We start from the raw sequence: 17037 nt of genomic DNA, 5'->3' as shown, positions 1-17037 counted from the left end.
GTAGTTTTCATTTATTGCATACTTTTATATGTACTGTATAGCTGTACTTTCTTATGATAAATAATATAGAATACAGGATAATAGGAATTTTGACCATTTTTTCTGCAGTGGGGGGCTCCAGACACCACTGGCCCCCCAGTGTTGACTCCCTAGGTACGGCCTTGGTCTCCCCCTCTCTCTCTCTGCTCATACTCTCGATTTACACACCTATTTATTACAACAGGAAATTAAAACACAGTTAATTGTATCATAAACACACATCTGTGTTACTAAAAGCAGATGAATTTTTAATGAAACAGATGCCATCCTGGGCCAATTTCTCCCTCCGCCAACCACTGCGGCCCAACCTACCGCGGCCTGCAGTCTTACAACCACATGGTGAAGAAGCATCCTTTTGCTTTACTGAGCCTCTGTGGTTAAAGTGACAGCATCTTTCTGGAAAAACACACTCATTGGTTCAAAGACACCCCAGATAATTAAAGCCATCATAGCCTTATACTCATTATCTATATAATCACCAGTGCAGCTCATTTGGCACTGCAGCACACAAAATATATATATATTTTTTTTGAAAGATACTGGCTTCAAACGTCCATGACTCACCTTTAATGGACACCCTGCAGTACTCATGTTCAGTCTGGGTCTTCATAGCAGACGGAGAAGGAAAGATGGGGTCTGACATTTCACATGGCTTTCAGTCAGACGAATAATCTGATGGTCGGGAAGGAGGGAGGGGGGAGCCGTGCAGCCTTGGAAAAAAAAAAAAAAAATCCAGCTGCATATTAAATGTGCTCAGGCGTTTCATGGCCTGTCAAACCTGGGTGTGATTTGTGATGCACGGAAGACACACTGTCTCATTTCCTGAGCGATGTGAGCATACGTGGACGCCTGTGCATGTATGTGTACAAGGTCTGGGCATACACACACACAGACACACAGACACACAGACACACATCACACACACACAGCGGCAGTCAAGCCTGGTATCATTTGAATTCCTCCCCTGTGGTGGCTCTGTAAGGCATCTCAATCTCCATCACGCTGTCAGAAGAAATAAACACATTACAGCGAGAATTGAGACAAAAAAAAATAAAACAGGCTTTTTCTTTCAGTCACATTCATCGTCATGTAAGTTGAATGCACTCTGTGCTCACACACACACGGCGTACACACAAACACAAGCCAAAGATGCTCTCATCCATTGCATGGTGAAAAAATACATTTATTGGAATCTGTGTCAATGTAGAAAAAAGTGAAAACTGGCTTTAGGTTTTGTCACAGTACCACAGGTGAGTATTCCAGCAGCCGTCCGGTGAGCCGAAACTAAGTCAGCAAGCTTGTTTAGGGCAGTACATCTGCTACTGATGACAACAGAGAAGTTGGCCTACGGTGGCCCATGATACCAAACACATTGTCTCACAGACACTGAAAAGCTCAGGCTGCTTCTAAGACACACCACCAGCAAATACACATGTTGTACAGCAATTAACCTAGCCCAATGTTCTCTCAGTTTAATGTGGGTTTAGCGGGAGAGGCTGATTTCAAATGTTTTGTTGTGATACTGTTACAAATCCCTTTCCAATAACTATAAAGCCAGGGCCACTGACTGCCAGCATCTAAGGCGGCCCAAAGGAGCCCGCGCTGTGTGATCAATCGTGGGCCACTGTTTTATAACTCATAAGTTGAGCCCATAATATCCCATTTTGTCCCAGACCCTGGAAATAACTTGTGGCCCTGTGCAAAGCTATGAGGTTCATGCATCATCTTTGCTGTCTACTAGGGCCTCCTTCCACTACTCAGCGCCTGCCATCTAAATAAAGGGAGTATCACATAAATATTTCGCTTTTCTCTTGTCACTTTTTTTTTTAATTCAAATAGTTCTGTCTGAACAAACATTTTTATAATAAACATTCTGTAAGTGACAAATTCTTTTCTGACAGGCCAAACGTTATTATGGGTAGTGCATTTCTATTTCTGATATGACAGGATAAACTCACAACACATGGCGAGTCTGCATACTTTATGAAGTCAACTCAAATTGCAACAGAAAAAAAGGCATTAGAAAACGAAAAGGACATTTGTAAACTCAGATACTGAGTATTAACATTGAGAGGTCAGGTTTTTTTTTCCCCATACAACTTTCTTTACATATAGACTTATTTTATTCTTAAATATCTTAAATCTCATATAAAATAATTCATCAGAAACTGATTCTATATACACAGACAAGAGTGCACAGGATGGATAAAGAGACGGTGTGCATGCCGAGGTGGTTTCGCGAGAGCGGGTTTTGCTGTGAGATTATATGCGCTGCATGGGTGTGCGTTTTTCTTATATATTTTTTTTAAGTTTGGCTTTTCTGACGAAATGTTTGAGTGGTTTTGCCGGGAGTATCACACTCAATATCATCATTCATAAAACAAACAAGTGCTTCTGAATCAATACAGCGCCTCTTTTGCTTTCTCTTTTGGAGTGGCAATTCTTCAAAGAGAATGTGACCTTCATGGTAACATAAAAAAAAAAGGAAAATCCATACTTCAACCCTGGCCTCTCTTGACACAAGTTACCAAAGCAGAACCACAAAACCAAGAGCATTCAAATTTTCCGGACTTGATTCTCAGATAAACTTAGTCACCACTGGGAAATAATACAGTATTTGTTGGGAACTAAATCTAAAGGTGTGAGAAAAATGATACACGACAAGCTGCAGCAGTCGAGGCAAATCATATGCTCGTGGATGGGCATTCATTTACATGGCTGAAATATAGCGCATAGCTACATACAACAAGGCATGCATGCTTTGGGGCTTTCAGGAGACAAATGAAAAGTAAATAAAATTTAAAGGGACAGTATTTGCACCAATTGCTGCCATGTGTCACTTTGTGGCTTTAGCAAATAGTGGGTGAGGTTTGCTAAAATGTTTTATTAGCTTTTATTGAGGGAAAATAATAGGACATTGGTCACAGGCAGCAGGGGTGTAGTGCTATTTTTAAGTACCGGAGCGCACCTATGACGGCATGCACGCACATGTACAATTAAGCTGTGGTTTGTTTCAAAGGTTATTTAACCACTGTTCCAATGGTGGCAAGTATACAGAGGCCTACATTAGTCAACTATAACTGGCCACACGATCAAATGTTAGATGGATTTATGAATACTTTCATTGTGTTGTAAATATTACATTTTTTAATTGTCAGTGTGTAGGATTTAAGGGGATATATATTGGCAGAGATGGAATATAACATTCATTACTATGTTTTCATTAGTGTATAATACTGTTTACCTTAGAATGAGCTGTTTAAATCTACAAATGGAGCAGGTCCTTTTCCACTGAGTCCACCATGTTGTTTCTACAGTTGCCCAGAATGATCAAACTAAACACTAACTCTAGACAGGGCCATTTGCGTTTTTGCATCGGTCACTCATATACTCCTACACGCTTTGCACATGGGAGAAGTTTCAATTCTGTAACCTCACCACTAGATGGCACTGATTCCTACACCATAGACCTTTAAGTCCTATTATGCTCCTTTATCTCTGTAGGTGGTAGTATTTAGCCAGACTGGATTTTTAGGGGACAGGTGTGGCCCTCATCTCAGATGCATTTTGTTTTGGAACTGGGCCTATGTTGTAGTCATCGACAACTGTTAGGTAGCCCCAGGTGGGCATGGGCCTGGTTTTACTGTTGTTAACCTCATGTTATATCATTGTAAATTATAAAATAAATGTAAAGGATGTTTTGTTGCCTTTTCATCTTTACCAGTTAACAGTAAGCGAGCTATAGACTAAGAAAAATTTATTAAATTCACTGTGCCACTCAAAGGCTACAGCCAGCAGCTACTGGCAACATTTAAGGGTCCAGTGAGTAAGATTTAGGGGGACTGAGTGACATCTAGTGGTGAAGATTGCAGATTGCAACCAGATCAAATGTCTACCGGTTAGACTTTCTTCAGTGTTCATTGTTCAGGAGGTTTTTACTAGGAGCTAAATCATCCACAGAGGTTTTTCCTCTCCAAAAACAAACAAACCAAGTGATTATAACCTGTGAAAACACTGAATAAAGCAGTTTCACATTACAAATCAAGGTCTCTCCTACACTGTTCACCTCATCACTGACGCAACATGGCAATCTCTGTGGACAAGGACCCGCATCCTATGTCGATAAACAGCTCATTCTAATGTAACGAAAACACACTTATTTTATGTTGAGTATACACTAAAGAAAACATACTCAGTATATTATATTCTAGTTCTGCCAATATATCCTCCTAAATCCTACACACTGCACCTTAAGGTGGAATGTTGTGTTGCATGTTACTCAGTGCCTGAGTTGACACTGTGAATCAACACACCTGAAATGTCAATATGACAACTCTAACCATTCCATTTGTTCGTACTGTCTCAAGTGCTTAAAATAACGTATATGAATTTAAACTGCATGATGTGTGCTGCAGATATTATATTACCTTATAAGGAAAAAAAAAGTGGTAAAGCGTCGTTTGATGCACTCCGGCAGCACTACACATATGACAGGCAGGTTTCCCAAAGCATCTTGTTGTTTCTTGTCTGATCACATTGACACTCTTTTTATCCTAAAACCTTTTGAGTGTTTGATTTTCCACAGACCTGTATGCTGATTTGAAAATGTCTGATAGCATGTGCAAGCTGAGCTGGAGAATGAAAAAACCTGCACGCTAGTTTGGCAATGACCCCGCTGTGAGGACCTGGCTCTGTGTGGCACAGTGTTAATAAAAAATTGCACTGGATCCAATGAGTCACTGACACCAGCTCTCTATTCACAACGGCCACGCTGTCGCTGTTGATGCTGCCGTTATTTACTTCTCTCCAGAAAAAAAGGGACACAACAGTGAAGACATCATACAGACAGCACGATCAATACCAACCTGGAAGAGGATGCTTAATTTCACGTCTCTTTTTTCTGTTGCTTTGAATTTTCACCACTCAACTGGCATCCACACACATCTCTGGCAAGCGACAGTATCCTTGTATATTATTTAGAAAATCTCTAGTAGATGTTCACAGTTGCTTGACTGAATGGCAAAAATACCCATGAAGTCTAAAATTGCTGGTTTAGTCGTCTAAAACATGGATGCCAAGAGTCCTTTAAAGTACTGGAGGTTCACTGTCATCGTAGACTATTGGATGGATTCAGATTCAAAGTGTAAAAAAATCTTGCAGCGTGTTGCCTTTGAGCACGAACACACACATATTCATACATACAACCATTCATTTTCTTGTATATATATATAGAGAGAGATCTGTAGTAATATGGAACAGTGGAAATACCTTCAATTACATCTGATGGCATGATGTGACACACGTTTCATAAATTCTTCTGGATGGAGGAGATTCTGTTCTGTGTATGGATGCTCTTCAGGGAGCATTTACATGATATCAGATTTCTGTACAGTAAAACAGCACACATAAAAACATGAGGACATTAAAATAAAAATATCCCACGCTGATTGTGATGTTTAAAATGTTCAATTCATTTTTTTTTAATTCTAGAAAGGGAGGCGAGGGTTTATTTTTGGCGGGACGAGGCAGAGGTGCTGCCCATCTCCCCTGTATCCCACACTACACAGTAGTTTCATTCTTCCAGGGTCCAGTGCGTATATTCCCTGTGCTGTCCGATGCATACAGGAGTCCTTCGTGCAGGCCCCCCTTTAGAATCCCATTCTGATTGGGCGGGTTCTGGGGGTAGGATTGTCTGCGCGGGGCGTGCATCTCCAGATGGTGATGTGTCGCCATCGGGTCCTGCTCGGCCACTTTGCCGCAGCCGCACAGGAACATGCCTGTGTCGCCGGCCTCTGCCGGGCACAGGGAAGGGAAAAGGTCTGCCTTGGCACAGCAGATATGCCTGTGGCAGGGATTATGGCATGCCAGGGCCTCGTGCGTGGCGGCTGCAGCAGCGTGGCATGTGTGATGCCCATCATGGTGGCCTTCGTGGGCCAGATGTGGACAGATGTGGGCGTGACGCTCATGTGTGCTGTGGGGGCTGTCAGTGTGTGAGCTGTGCACGCTGCCCCCATCAACACTGGAGGGGATGTGATAGGCGTATTCCCTCTCACCCCCTGCTCCACAAGCAGCAGCCCCGCCCCGGCGGCTGAAGTGACGGCCTTTAGTCCTGGTGCTGCTCTTTAGGCAGGGGTGCAACTGGATCCCTGGCCGGTAACCCTCTGGGTCAGCATGTAGCAGCACATGTGTAGCTGCCGGCTCCTCTTCCATCAGCTGCTGGCTATGCAGGGCGGCGCAGCACGGCGTCACCGGTGCCAAACATGTAACGTGATTTTGCGAGGAGGGAAGGGTGGCATGTTTACAGTGACCTATACTTCCATGACTGCAGCTCATCAGCGCTTTGCCTGGACATGGTGAGTCATGGTGGCAGTGGCTGTGACCATGGCCGTGCCCGGGGGTGTCTCCATTCACGTTGACCTTGGGCCGTGGTTGAGCAGGCCCATGGGCGCCAGAGCAGGCGTTGGCTTGTCGTCCGGGACAACAGGAACACCAGCAATGCCAGACATCATCACGCTTGGCACAGTGATGGATGAGGATGAAGAGGCCAAGGGTGACAGAGAAGGCACCATAAAGGCAGCTGAAGATCATATCCAGGAAGTGGCCCTGGGACACGGCTAGCGCCCCAAAAGTCCACGTGGCCAGGAACAGGAAAAGAGTAAAGGCCGCCGTTCGTAACTGAGCCTTGAAGGAGTGCTCATTGGCCAGCAGCGCGGGGTTGATGGGAACGCCTGGGCAGCCAGCAGGACAGTGGCCCCCACCAGTTGGGGCTGCCAGGGCTCCGGGCTCGGCTCCCTGGTGGCAGTGGGTCGGTACATCAACGGCAGCCAGCCTCTGCTGCTCCTCCGTCAGCTGCTTGAGCTCATACTTCTTTTCGGGATGTCGACGCAGCTGGATGAAGGTGCAGAGGAAGTAGATGCATGTCACCAGGACGATGAAGGCCACAGGGCCAAAGAAGGCTCCCAGGCTGGGCTCCCATGCCATCCAGCAGCTGCAACACACATGAATACCAGCACACTTTAATACTTTGATTTATGTAGATATTATGTAGAATATATTAATTAGTTTAACATGTTCCAACGAAAGCTTTAGCGCAGTGTACACACAGCGCAAACAGCAAATATAACCACATGTTTTGTATACACACATGCAGCCTTGTTTAAAAAGCATCATCACAGTGTGTGCTTTAACCTTGAGAGCAGAAACAAATGTCCGACTTACTACGGCGCTTGCTCCCCGCTGCCATAGTTGTCTATATTGACAGCTGCCGTGACCCCACAGATGATGAGGGGCACTCCACCACTGACTAAATAAAATCTGTGAGGTGACAGAGGGACAAACAGAGGCAGAGAGAAAAATAAAGCATAAGATAGTTTGGCGTGAAAAGGCATTTACAAATCCCATATCTCACATCTGGATTACAACAGTGCGCTGTCAAAAATATGATTGAAAACCAGTTTTAGACACGAGAGAAAGATAATAACCACACAGTCCAAACAGACAAATAAGATTACAGACTTGTGCAGCGAGTGAAGCTCACAACAAACAAACAATGACACCAAGGAACAGGCATGAGAACATATCTGTCAGCTATCCTTTCCCCACTTCCCTCAAATATGACTTTTGAGCTTGTCAATGTGTTTGTGATCACACTCAACGGGTGCGATCACACCTACAGTTTGTTTTCTTTGCTGCAAACCAAAGTGTGATTTTTACTCTGAAAACAAATCTGTTTCCCGACGATGTAAGCATGATTGACTTGTCAGCGTTCATTGCTGCAATTTTCGGCATCTGCTGATCATAACAGCTCAGGAGACGTGAAGAGAAACCTGGATTTGTGAAGTAGGAGACATTGAATTTAAATTTGGTTTTAGATTGCAAAGCATCAAAAGTTTCTTACAGTCAGATGTCAACATGAATACACTTATGCTAGAAGAATCTTTCATTCTGAGGTTGAGACACAGTTAGACTGGGATATTTTGCAGTGATCTTGAATGACAAATCGACATACAAACATTTTCAAGTGAAGTCCTGTTTCCACTGCACAAAAACCTGCTACCACCCTGTAACATCTGATTTTTTTTAATGTAATGGGAAAGGTTACAATCACCATTTACACCAGGGTCAAATGGCTCTGCCATAGTTACGGATATTCATCAACTCTGGCTCTAATCAGCATTGATGGAAACATAACACCCACGTGAGCGCACTAATTTTAGCCCCTTCACCGGCGAGATGCAGTGACGCACCACCACAAAGCAGCATTCAAACATCAATCCAAATTTGAGAGACTGAATAAATAAGAAATATATAAAGAAGAACTAACAACTAAACATTTTCACTGGCTTCCGTGCTGATTTCTACTGTTTACTAACCTGTTTTCTGGACTTTTCCACACCAAAAAACCCTAAAACAAAACAAAAAACTCCTCTCACACACAGAAAGGCATACTGACAATGGAAAGGAGTCTATAGCCTATTTTTATTGGGGTTACCCGTGTTTAAAAAAATACATGTACGTGCAATAATTTTGGTGAAACATGGGTATAAGAGGGTCTGGCTTCCTCTTTCCACACGAACCACACTAAAGATTGAAAGTGTGAACACACTCTTACTAGGAATTCACATCAGATGCAAGAAGTCAGTGGTGCATAAGCGCTACCACCCTCTGTCCATCCCTTCAAACAGAACTGACTCCGACCTTCGTTATGGCATCACTGCCCTCAGAACCAGCTGTCCTGTTAGCAGCGCAGCTCCTGAGGAGCTGTCAGGATGGCAGCAGAACAAACTGTCCTCACCACGCCTACTTATACCAAGAACTCAGTGAGAGAAAAAAAGTGCTCTTATAAGCTCTATTGGTTGTATACAGGTAGGAAATGGGGTTGCTTTAATTTAATGATTCATTTCATTTCCCTGTACACTGCACCTCTGTATGCTTGCAGTGAAACTGTGGCCCTTGACAGGTTGTTAAAGGTATAGTTCATCAACATTTAGAAAATGAGAGATTTGTTCAACTTGTTAATGCAGGAGGTGCTGTGCATTACCTCAAATAAAGAGCACCTCCGAAAGACAAAATAATGACCTAAAAAAAGGCTTATTAAAGGGATAGGCCACCCCAAAATCAAAAATACATATTTTTTCTCTTATCTGTAGTGCTATTTATCAGTCTAGATAGTTTTGGTGTGAGTTGCTGAGTGTTGGAAATATTGGCCGTAGAGATGTCTGCCTTCTCTCCAATATAATGGAACCAGATGGCACTCAGCTTGTGGTGCTCAAAGCACCAAAAAAAGACACTTGGGGAAAAAAAAAAAAAACACACCTGCTAACTGTATCGCCCTGCAGAAGGAAGCGGAAGGAAGAAGGAAATTCTCATGACAGTGCAAGATGTAAACATTAATGGTGTCCTTTTTGGCTGAACTGTAACGTTAGCTAGCTCAGTGCTTCTAGGAGAGCTAGTAGTAGATGCACACTTCCCTCAGCCAGTTGATACAGTTGGAGGGTGTAGTTTGGTAGAAAGAAAATAATTCCAACATAAAACTGCTCACAACAAGGCCTGTGGATTATCCTGATTAACCAGGTCATGATTTCTGGAGAGAGACACTGCTGTTGAGTTTTTCAAATGTAATTTTTCTGCGCTTTGAGCACCACAAGCCGACTGCCATCAAGTTCCATTAAATATGTAAGACAAGGCAGACATCTTTACAGCGGATATCTCCAACACTCTGCAACTCGCACCAGAACTATCTAGATTGATAAGTAGCATGACAGGTAAAAGGGAAAATATGCACTTTTAATGTTGGGGTAAACTGGCCCTTTAAGCCACAGGGAGAATGAGCAGTGGCACTACATCATTCAGACAAGACAACGTATGAGTGAGCCGATTGTTTGAACAGTCATTGAATACCTAACATCTGCAAGATGTAATTAAACACATAAAGGCAAGGTGAATGAGAATGTGAAGTAAGGTCAGCAGCAGACTGTGAACAAATGACAATAACAGTGGAAAGACAGTTTTGCAGAGAAGCGACTATGTTGCTGTTTTCTCTGCCATGCTATTAACATTGACACGATTGTAACCCCCTCTGGTATCGCCATGATTAGTTATGCTTAAGTGGTGCAAAATTGGAAGTTCTCACGAAAGGTATTCTAATGTCAGCTTGAGATGATTCAGCCCTCATCTGCTGCCTAGTGAATACACTTTTTAATTCTTCAGGTATACACAGTACACAGGCAAGTATCTGAACAATGCACTTACGTCACAGTATACATATCATGAGCCTTAAGAATTCAGCGCAGGAACAAAGCTAATCCCCAGCAGCTCCCTCTCTGCACTGTCCTTGTCCCTGCTCTCTGCACTGTCACTTTTCTATATAACACTATGCTATTTCCTCTTCCTGCCAGTTCAATCTCAACCTCTGTCACTGCTGTAACCTTTCCACCACTCCATCTTCCTCCATCTTCATCCTCAGTTTCCTCCCTTCCACCCCTTCGCTCTCTCCAATCTGTCCTCGGTCACACAGAACCCGTCGCAAAAATTCAATTACAATCAAGATGTTTGTCTGGGCTGGTTTGGTGAGGGGTGGTTGGGTGGATGGAAAAGGAAGGGGGGGTGTTGGTGGTGGCGGCATTACCGGCCTGTCACTGTCTCTGAGTGGAACGGTTCCCCCGGGGGACTCTCCTCCAACAGAAAGCCATTTACACACCCGTCAGCCAGATAAGCATAAATGAGAGAAACTAGTGGATGTTAAAGCACCCTGCGCTTTATAAGCTTCATTCCCCTTTATCCCCTCTAGAAAAGCCTGCTTGTGTTTCCCGCAGGCCTCTCCCCAAGAAAACACATGTCGTGTCCATGCAAAAACTGTATAGCACGTGTGATCAAATTACCATCTGCATGCCGTCCTGTTTTATTCAAAAAGGTGCGCCTTCACATTAAAATTCTTCCTGATGCGCTCACTCTTGTGTAAACACACACACAAAGCCTTGCGCACTTTGACACACACACAATTTTGTTGGCCATTCTATTAAAGAAGGCCTTCAAACTCTAACAAAATGGCTGTGTATGCAGAGTTTTGCTTTTGAGAGAGTTTAGGAAGAGCAATCATCTGATATAAATAGACCCTGAAGTGCTTTTTAGCCAGCAGCTACACAGTGACTCTCCCCTCCCATCCTTGTTCCTCTGCTTATGCACTGTCCTCTGTTTTGTGACTATGCACTGTCCTCTCTCTGGACCTAGTCCAGGATATACATAGCACAGTTGGGGACAACCAATGGTCATACAGCTCCAGCACAGGGCAGAGGCTTATAGGTAAAGCTGGAAAATGCAACGGTAATGTGCTCACCTGAAACTAAAATCCTGCATGTGTTGAGTGAGCTAAATTTAAAGGAATAATTCAACATTTTGGGAAAGGTGCTCACTCACTTAAATGCTAAGAGTTAATGAAAAGATCAGTAACACCGTCGCGGTTAGATTTAAAGATAATATCAGCAGCCAGTTAGCTAAGCTTAGCATAAAGTTAGCTGGCATAAAGCATAACAGTACGTCCACACCAGAAGCTTCCAAAGAGGCAAAGTCTGTCGTGGATGCCCAAGAAGCATGACTGTCAAAAATATTTGTGGCAGCTTTGGTCGCTCTTGTCGCTCATCACGAATCATTGAGCATTCAATCGTGCTTGTCAATTTAAAGAAGCCGCAAAGTGGACTACTGGCTTGAAAGCAGCGTAGTTGCTGCTTGCTGTTGTCCAATCAAAAAGCTCATAGTTGGCCTACAGAAAGTTATGTTTGGTCAATGAAAACAGAAACGTATGTCATCCCATTCAAACCAAGCAAGGAACACTTGCATGCTACTTCGCAACATTAGCCTGCAATTCTCTCCTCTATTACTAACATTACACACTAAAACTCACCAGACCAACCAACTACCTCCGTGACGTGCTCCCAAGCCTCATTCTTTTTATTTTGGTCTCTGTAACTGAACAGCGACACATTATAAAGGACTGAGTGAGCGCAAATGCAAGTAATAAACTTTGCGATATCCATTGTTGGAACAAGTGTGCTGTAGGAACCAAAGTTACATAGCTTGTTCTCTGGGACCCGCTTCATTGAAGCACGTCAGCATTCCTATTGGTTGCCACCGAACCGCGTCAGAGCTCATTACCATAAAGTTAAACGAGTTTTAAATCCCCTCCGGAGCCGCTCCAGTTGCTTTGCTAAAGATGTGCGGCTGACAACCAGGTCGCCCAAGTCGCCGGGCTCTCATTGAAAATGAATGACTTCCACCGCTTTGGAAGCTCTGATCGCTTTTGGTGTGAACGTACAGTAATGTTAGCTGGGTTAGCTGTTTCCCCCGAAAATAGTGGGAAAACAGCTAACCCAGCACTGTCTGAAGGTAACAGCAATACAAAAGCTGTAAAAAAAAAAATATATATATATAGGTTGTGGTTTAATGAGGGGTTACTTGTGGCACTATCTCTTGTTCAGGTAGATATTATAACCCTAGGCACAGAGCTAAGCTAGCCTTTTCCCTCTGTTTTCAAATCTATTAACGAGCAGAGCCAGACATTGTAAACAATCAGGGCTCGAACGAAACCTAGGGGGGATCTGGGATTATGCTCTCCTATGGAGTTTTTTTCTTATTAATGGCAGCTATAGTCACTATTTGTTCAGCCATTTAAGATAATAATGTACAATGTCTAAAAATCTGTACAACTGGGAAAAACATTAGAGTTACCAAGGGAAAAAAATTATCCTCTAGAGTCTACATCCTATTTTGTATCTAACTGTTCTCCAACTGTCTTTATCATTCAGAATGAATGTTAAGCTGATACAGCTGCTACACTGGTATCCATGCCATAATAATCTGGGCTGCTCTAATTGCAAATCAAGGATCCCCAACAACGCAAAGTAAATGCAATCTTCAATACTCTGAGCTGAGGGCCCACAGGAGAATATCTACTCAATTATATTAGATTTCTTTAGGGAATAGCATAGGATGAGGAACATGGGCATTTATTATTATCTGAATGACACAAAATTGAAGGCATTTTAAAAACCTAAAGGCCCAGGCACACTAAACTGACATTAGAAAAGTAGTGGCTTCAAAGGCTGACTGTTGTTGCCTGTGTCTTGGCCACAAAGTTGCATCTGAGCACACCACAAAGACAGCCAACTATCACCTTTGTTCTGCACATATGAGAAGAAGTAACTCTCCATGCCAGCAGGCGGTGTTAATCTGTATTAGTCAGTAAAAAAGAGAAACGGGAAGGATGGCAGGACTGATTCAAGATGCTAGTTAGCCAGTTAGCACATCAACAACGCAACCCAATTTTAAGAGAACAAAGGATACAAACCATTTCTGTTAAAGAGCTCAATGGCTTAAAACACAAATCATATCTAGAGCCCTAAAAGATTCAGGGCTTTTGAGAAAACATTTGAAGCCCCAGAGGCAATCCTTACCCATCCAGAAGTTCAGCTAAGCTAAGCTAATCGGATGCTAGCAGTAGCCTTATATTTAATAGACAGATATGAGAGTGGCACCAGTCTCTCGTCGGACTCAGCAAGAAACAAATAAAACGTATTTCTGAAAACATCAAACTATTGCCTAAAAGTGCAACATGAAACAGTCTACTATATTAATTTAATGTTCTTTCCAGAGGTGTTGGGCCATTTTGTGATTTTAAGAGAGATATTAAACCTCACTGGACCATTTCATTTTTTAATGCACTTATTTCATAGTTCATGCATCACTAGTCACTGGTACTCGCCATTTCCCTTTGAAAAACTAAGAAAAGCAGATCTATGTGATATTACTTTATTCTGTGTCTCAGAATGGGCTTTTAAGAACTGAAATTGCCTGTTTGGACTTCTTAGTATTGACAGCTGGAGAGAAATGCTGATGGTGACATTCAGCAGATGTTGGGGATTCTATACTAGAAGGGAAAATGTTCTTTCAAAGTGAAGTGTTGCTTTAGAGGAATCATCTGCACCCATCACAGCAGATGACTGTCAGTTAATGGCATGAACAGAGGCATTTGACGTGTGTGGTCCAACACAGCGTAGCAGATTTCTGACAGAGGGTCAGTGTGATGGTCTGCTGGATATGCCATCAGATGCTGTCAGGAGAGAAGGGACAGGCAAAGAGGTAGACGAGGAGGTCGGTTGTAGGGAGGTGGTGGGGGGGAGATGCTCAGAGGAGAAATTGATTTGTCTCCAGCTGCTAAGTCTCATTGCATGAGCCTGTCTGACGGGGAGCATTACAGTCAATCACTGTGGATCAACTCGACTGCCGCGCCACACGATCCCTCCGCCTGCCCCCAGACAAATTATCTCATTCACAAGCGGTGCATGATGGGAGAGCCTCGAGAACGTTCCATATTAAAGCCCCCAATCACGCAGGTGTCTGAGGATTTGCTTTGCAAGGAAAGTGCTGCTTATAGGGTGAGGGGATCTTTATCTGGTGGGGTCCTTATCCTCAGTGACTTTCAGTGACTCCTCAGGAATACATTATTGAGCAGATTTTAATAATGTCAGACATATGATACTGCTCATTTATAGATTTTTATAGATATTAGTTTGAGGTATATGGGTACTAGTGCAGTTTGAACTTTAAGGTTGGAGGTTCAAAAAAAAAATCTTGAGGAAACTTTATGTGTTCAACAGAGGCTTCGCTTAAATGAAAATGAACAACCAGGACACCAGCAGGTGCAGTGTTATATCCCGACTAATATGCCCAATGAGTGATGAAATATTGCAGGAATTACCGTAGAAACCGAACTTGTACAAACAAAAATAGATACAGATTCCACTTATTAGCATCAGGGCTCGACATTAGCGCTTGTCTGGGGCAAGAAAACTCTGTGTTTGGGCAAGTGGAATGCCTTTACGTCCTGTCAGCTACTGACTGCATTCACAAACATTCCAACAAGAAATACACTTGAACCCATTTACAATGTTAATGATGTCAAGTTTGAAAAGCTCTATATGTAACATTAGTATCTCTGGAATGCTGCACACTAGACTTACAGTTTTTTTTTGCCCATAAGCTAACGTTTGCTGATGTTGCATCCCACAGACTGTATAAAAAAGTTGGACATGACAGCTCCCCAATAGGGAAGCAAAGACATCTTGATTGCCCCCTGGTGGTTGGCTGCAGTATAGGTCAGAGCCAACCCCCTCCATTTTGGTGGATGGGACATAGATCAAACAAAAAATTCAACGTACAGTTTCTGTCATTTTAGGCAGTTCTTATCAAACTGCTGTATGTTCAATTGTTCATTTCTCTGATAAATTTGTTTTTCATTAGTTATTTGATGCTATAAAAAGGGGGCTTGACATCATGATTGACAGCTATGTGTGCCAAATGCTTGTGATGGTGCTGCTTAGGTTTGATCTGGCGGGTTTTTGGGCACGTACTCAATACTGTGGAGATCACTACTGTGCAAAATCTGGTTCCAAATAACGTCACCAGCGCAAGATGGTTCGTTCATCGCTTAATTTTTGTCCAGTGGGGGTAAGTGTAAATGTGTCATCCATCTTCTTGTACAGTCCATGTATCATTCCAATGAGGGCTCAGTTGCGATCGTATGCCTTTAGAAGCTTTGTAATCCAGCCTTAAAGTCTCTTTTTTAAGACTTTGTAAAATAAATTCATAATGACAAATCTGACAATGAATGTCTTTTGTGGTTGTTTATCCATTTTTTGTGTGCTGAAAGCAGCTGTTGTTGTTAGCCCTCTGCTAGCTGTCCATGATGCCTTGGGTTGAGTCTGTCCACCATCAGAGGCTGTGTTTCTGACTGTGTGGAGGACGTGTACATTGAAATCATCCCAGCAATGTAATTGTTACTTGTTAATTGTATATTTTGTATGTTAATAAATTAAAACAGTTGTCCACATCCCTGTATCCCTGCAAGGGATTGCATTGTAAAAAATATAGATAATATTTAAATTCCTACATGCACTTTTCGCTATGGCCACCAGGGGGTTCAGTACAAACTTTGCTTGTGTTATGGTTGATAAATATTCATGTGAGTGCTACATGTGTTCCAATAATACTCTGTAACAGCCCGTAGAAAGCAAATCTGAAAGCAAATAGTCAAGTGGGTTCATATCCAGTGCAACTCCACATGTTCAAATCATTTTCTTGTGTGGGGTCATTCACCATGTATTCTTCAATATATTTAATACATTTCAAGAAAATTCAGGCAATGGAAATGGCCACTTGATTTTTCCAGCAGCTTTAAGGAAATGGCACTCTAAAAGTGAATACAAGATTAAACGACAAACAGGCATTTGTTACGGTGCACCCTCTGTTTGCCTCCATATCGCCGCTCTCAAACCTTCCCTTAAAAGGATTTCTCGTTGAAGCTTCTGGAGTTCAGCTCTGCGGCACAGTTGCAATGCGCAGAAGAGCTCACACAGCACCTTCTCACCGCAGAGGAAGAGCACCGTATGTGTCCAAAAGCTGATCCTCTTAAACATGCCAAATGTCGCGAGTAAGCAGAAAACGAATGAAGTGGAGAATGAGTTGGAAAAAAAAAAAAATCACAAAAAGCAGAAATTCAATCTGATGTGTGCGTCTGAGCGAATAGGAATTTAATGGGTCAAAAGGCTAAATGCATTTAGATTTGTGATAAAGCTCCTGGCTCAGCAGCCTCCTGGGTGATTGAGGTAATTAGTTATAGTGTAGGGGTGATGCCATAGTAACAGGTTGGTTTAAGTCATTCGCATCTTCCTCCTTCCTCCTCCTCCTCTTCCTGACATTCATCTGCCCTCCATTCTTTTTGCCTTACAGGGTAGTAAGAAGCCTCAAACAGAATAACTGAGCCAAAACATTTACTGCACACCCAGTTCAACTATTCCAGACATTTTCCTCCAACAAATGCCTGCAAGAATGTGTATCTATACCTGTGGGAAAACTGCAGAATCTGAGCCTTCAAAATGTTTTAAAACTACAAAAAAATATAAATCATTGTCAGGCTGGAGCAGTGGTTTCTAACCTCATTTTATC

At 42.7% G+C, this 17037-nt stretch overlaps 1 protein-coding gene across 2 annotated transcripts in view; it reads right to left on the bottom strand.

Annotated features, from left to right (window-relative positions):
- Nucleotides 1-738: 738 nt before the first annotated feature.
- The window catches only part of LOC126406623 (adhesion G protein-coupled receptor A3), a 240138-nt gene continuing 223839 nt past the window's right edge, over nt 739-17037 (bottom strand). The window contains exons 18-20 of one of the 2 annotated variants that reach the window (XR_007571729.1): nt 7258-7353; nt 5308-7027; nt 739-1041 (exon numbers count right to left, since the gene is read on the bottom strand). Coding sequence is in view for 1 of the 2 variants with exons in the window: in XM_050071035.1 (XP_049926992.1) it covers nt 5599-7027; nt 7258-7353 (1525 nt within the window). In the remaining variant the exon portion in view is untranslated. Of the gene's footprint in view, nt 1042-1201; nt 7028-7257; nt 7354-17037 lie in introns of those variants that run through there. The other variant, XM_050071035.1, reaches the window with a different exon arrangement.

Source organism: Epinephelus moara, chromosome 19, assembly GCF_006386435.1.
Source record: "Epinephelus moara isolate mb chromosome 19, YSFRI_EMoa_1.0, whole genome shotgun sequence".
Lineage (NCBI taxonomy): Eukaryota > Metazoa > Chordata > Actinopteri > Perciformes > Serranidae > Epinephelus > Epinephelus moara.
Note: the sequence above shows the minus strand (reverse complement) of the source record. Positions and strands in the feature narration are given on the sequence as shown.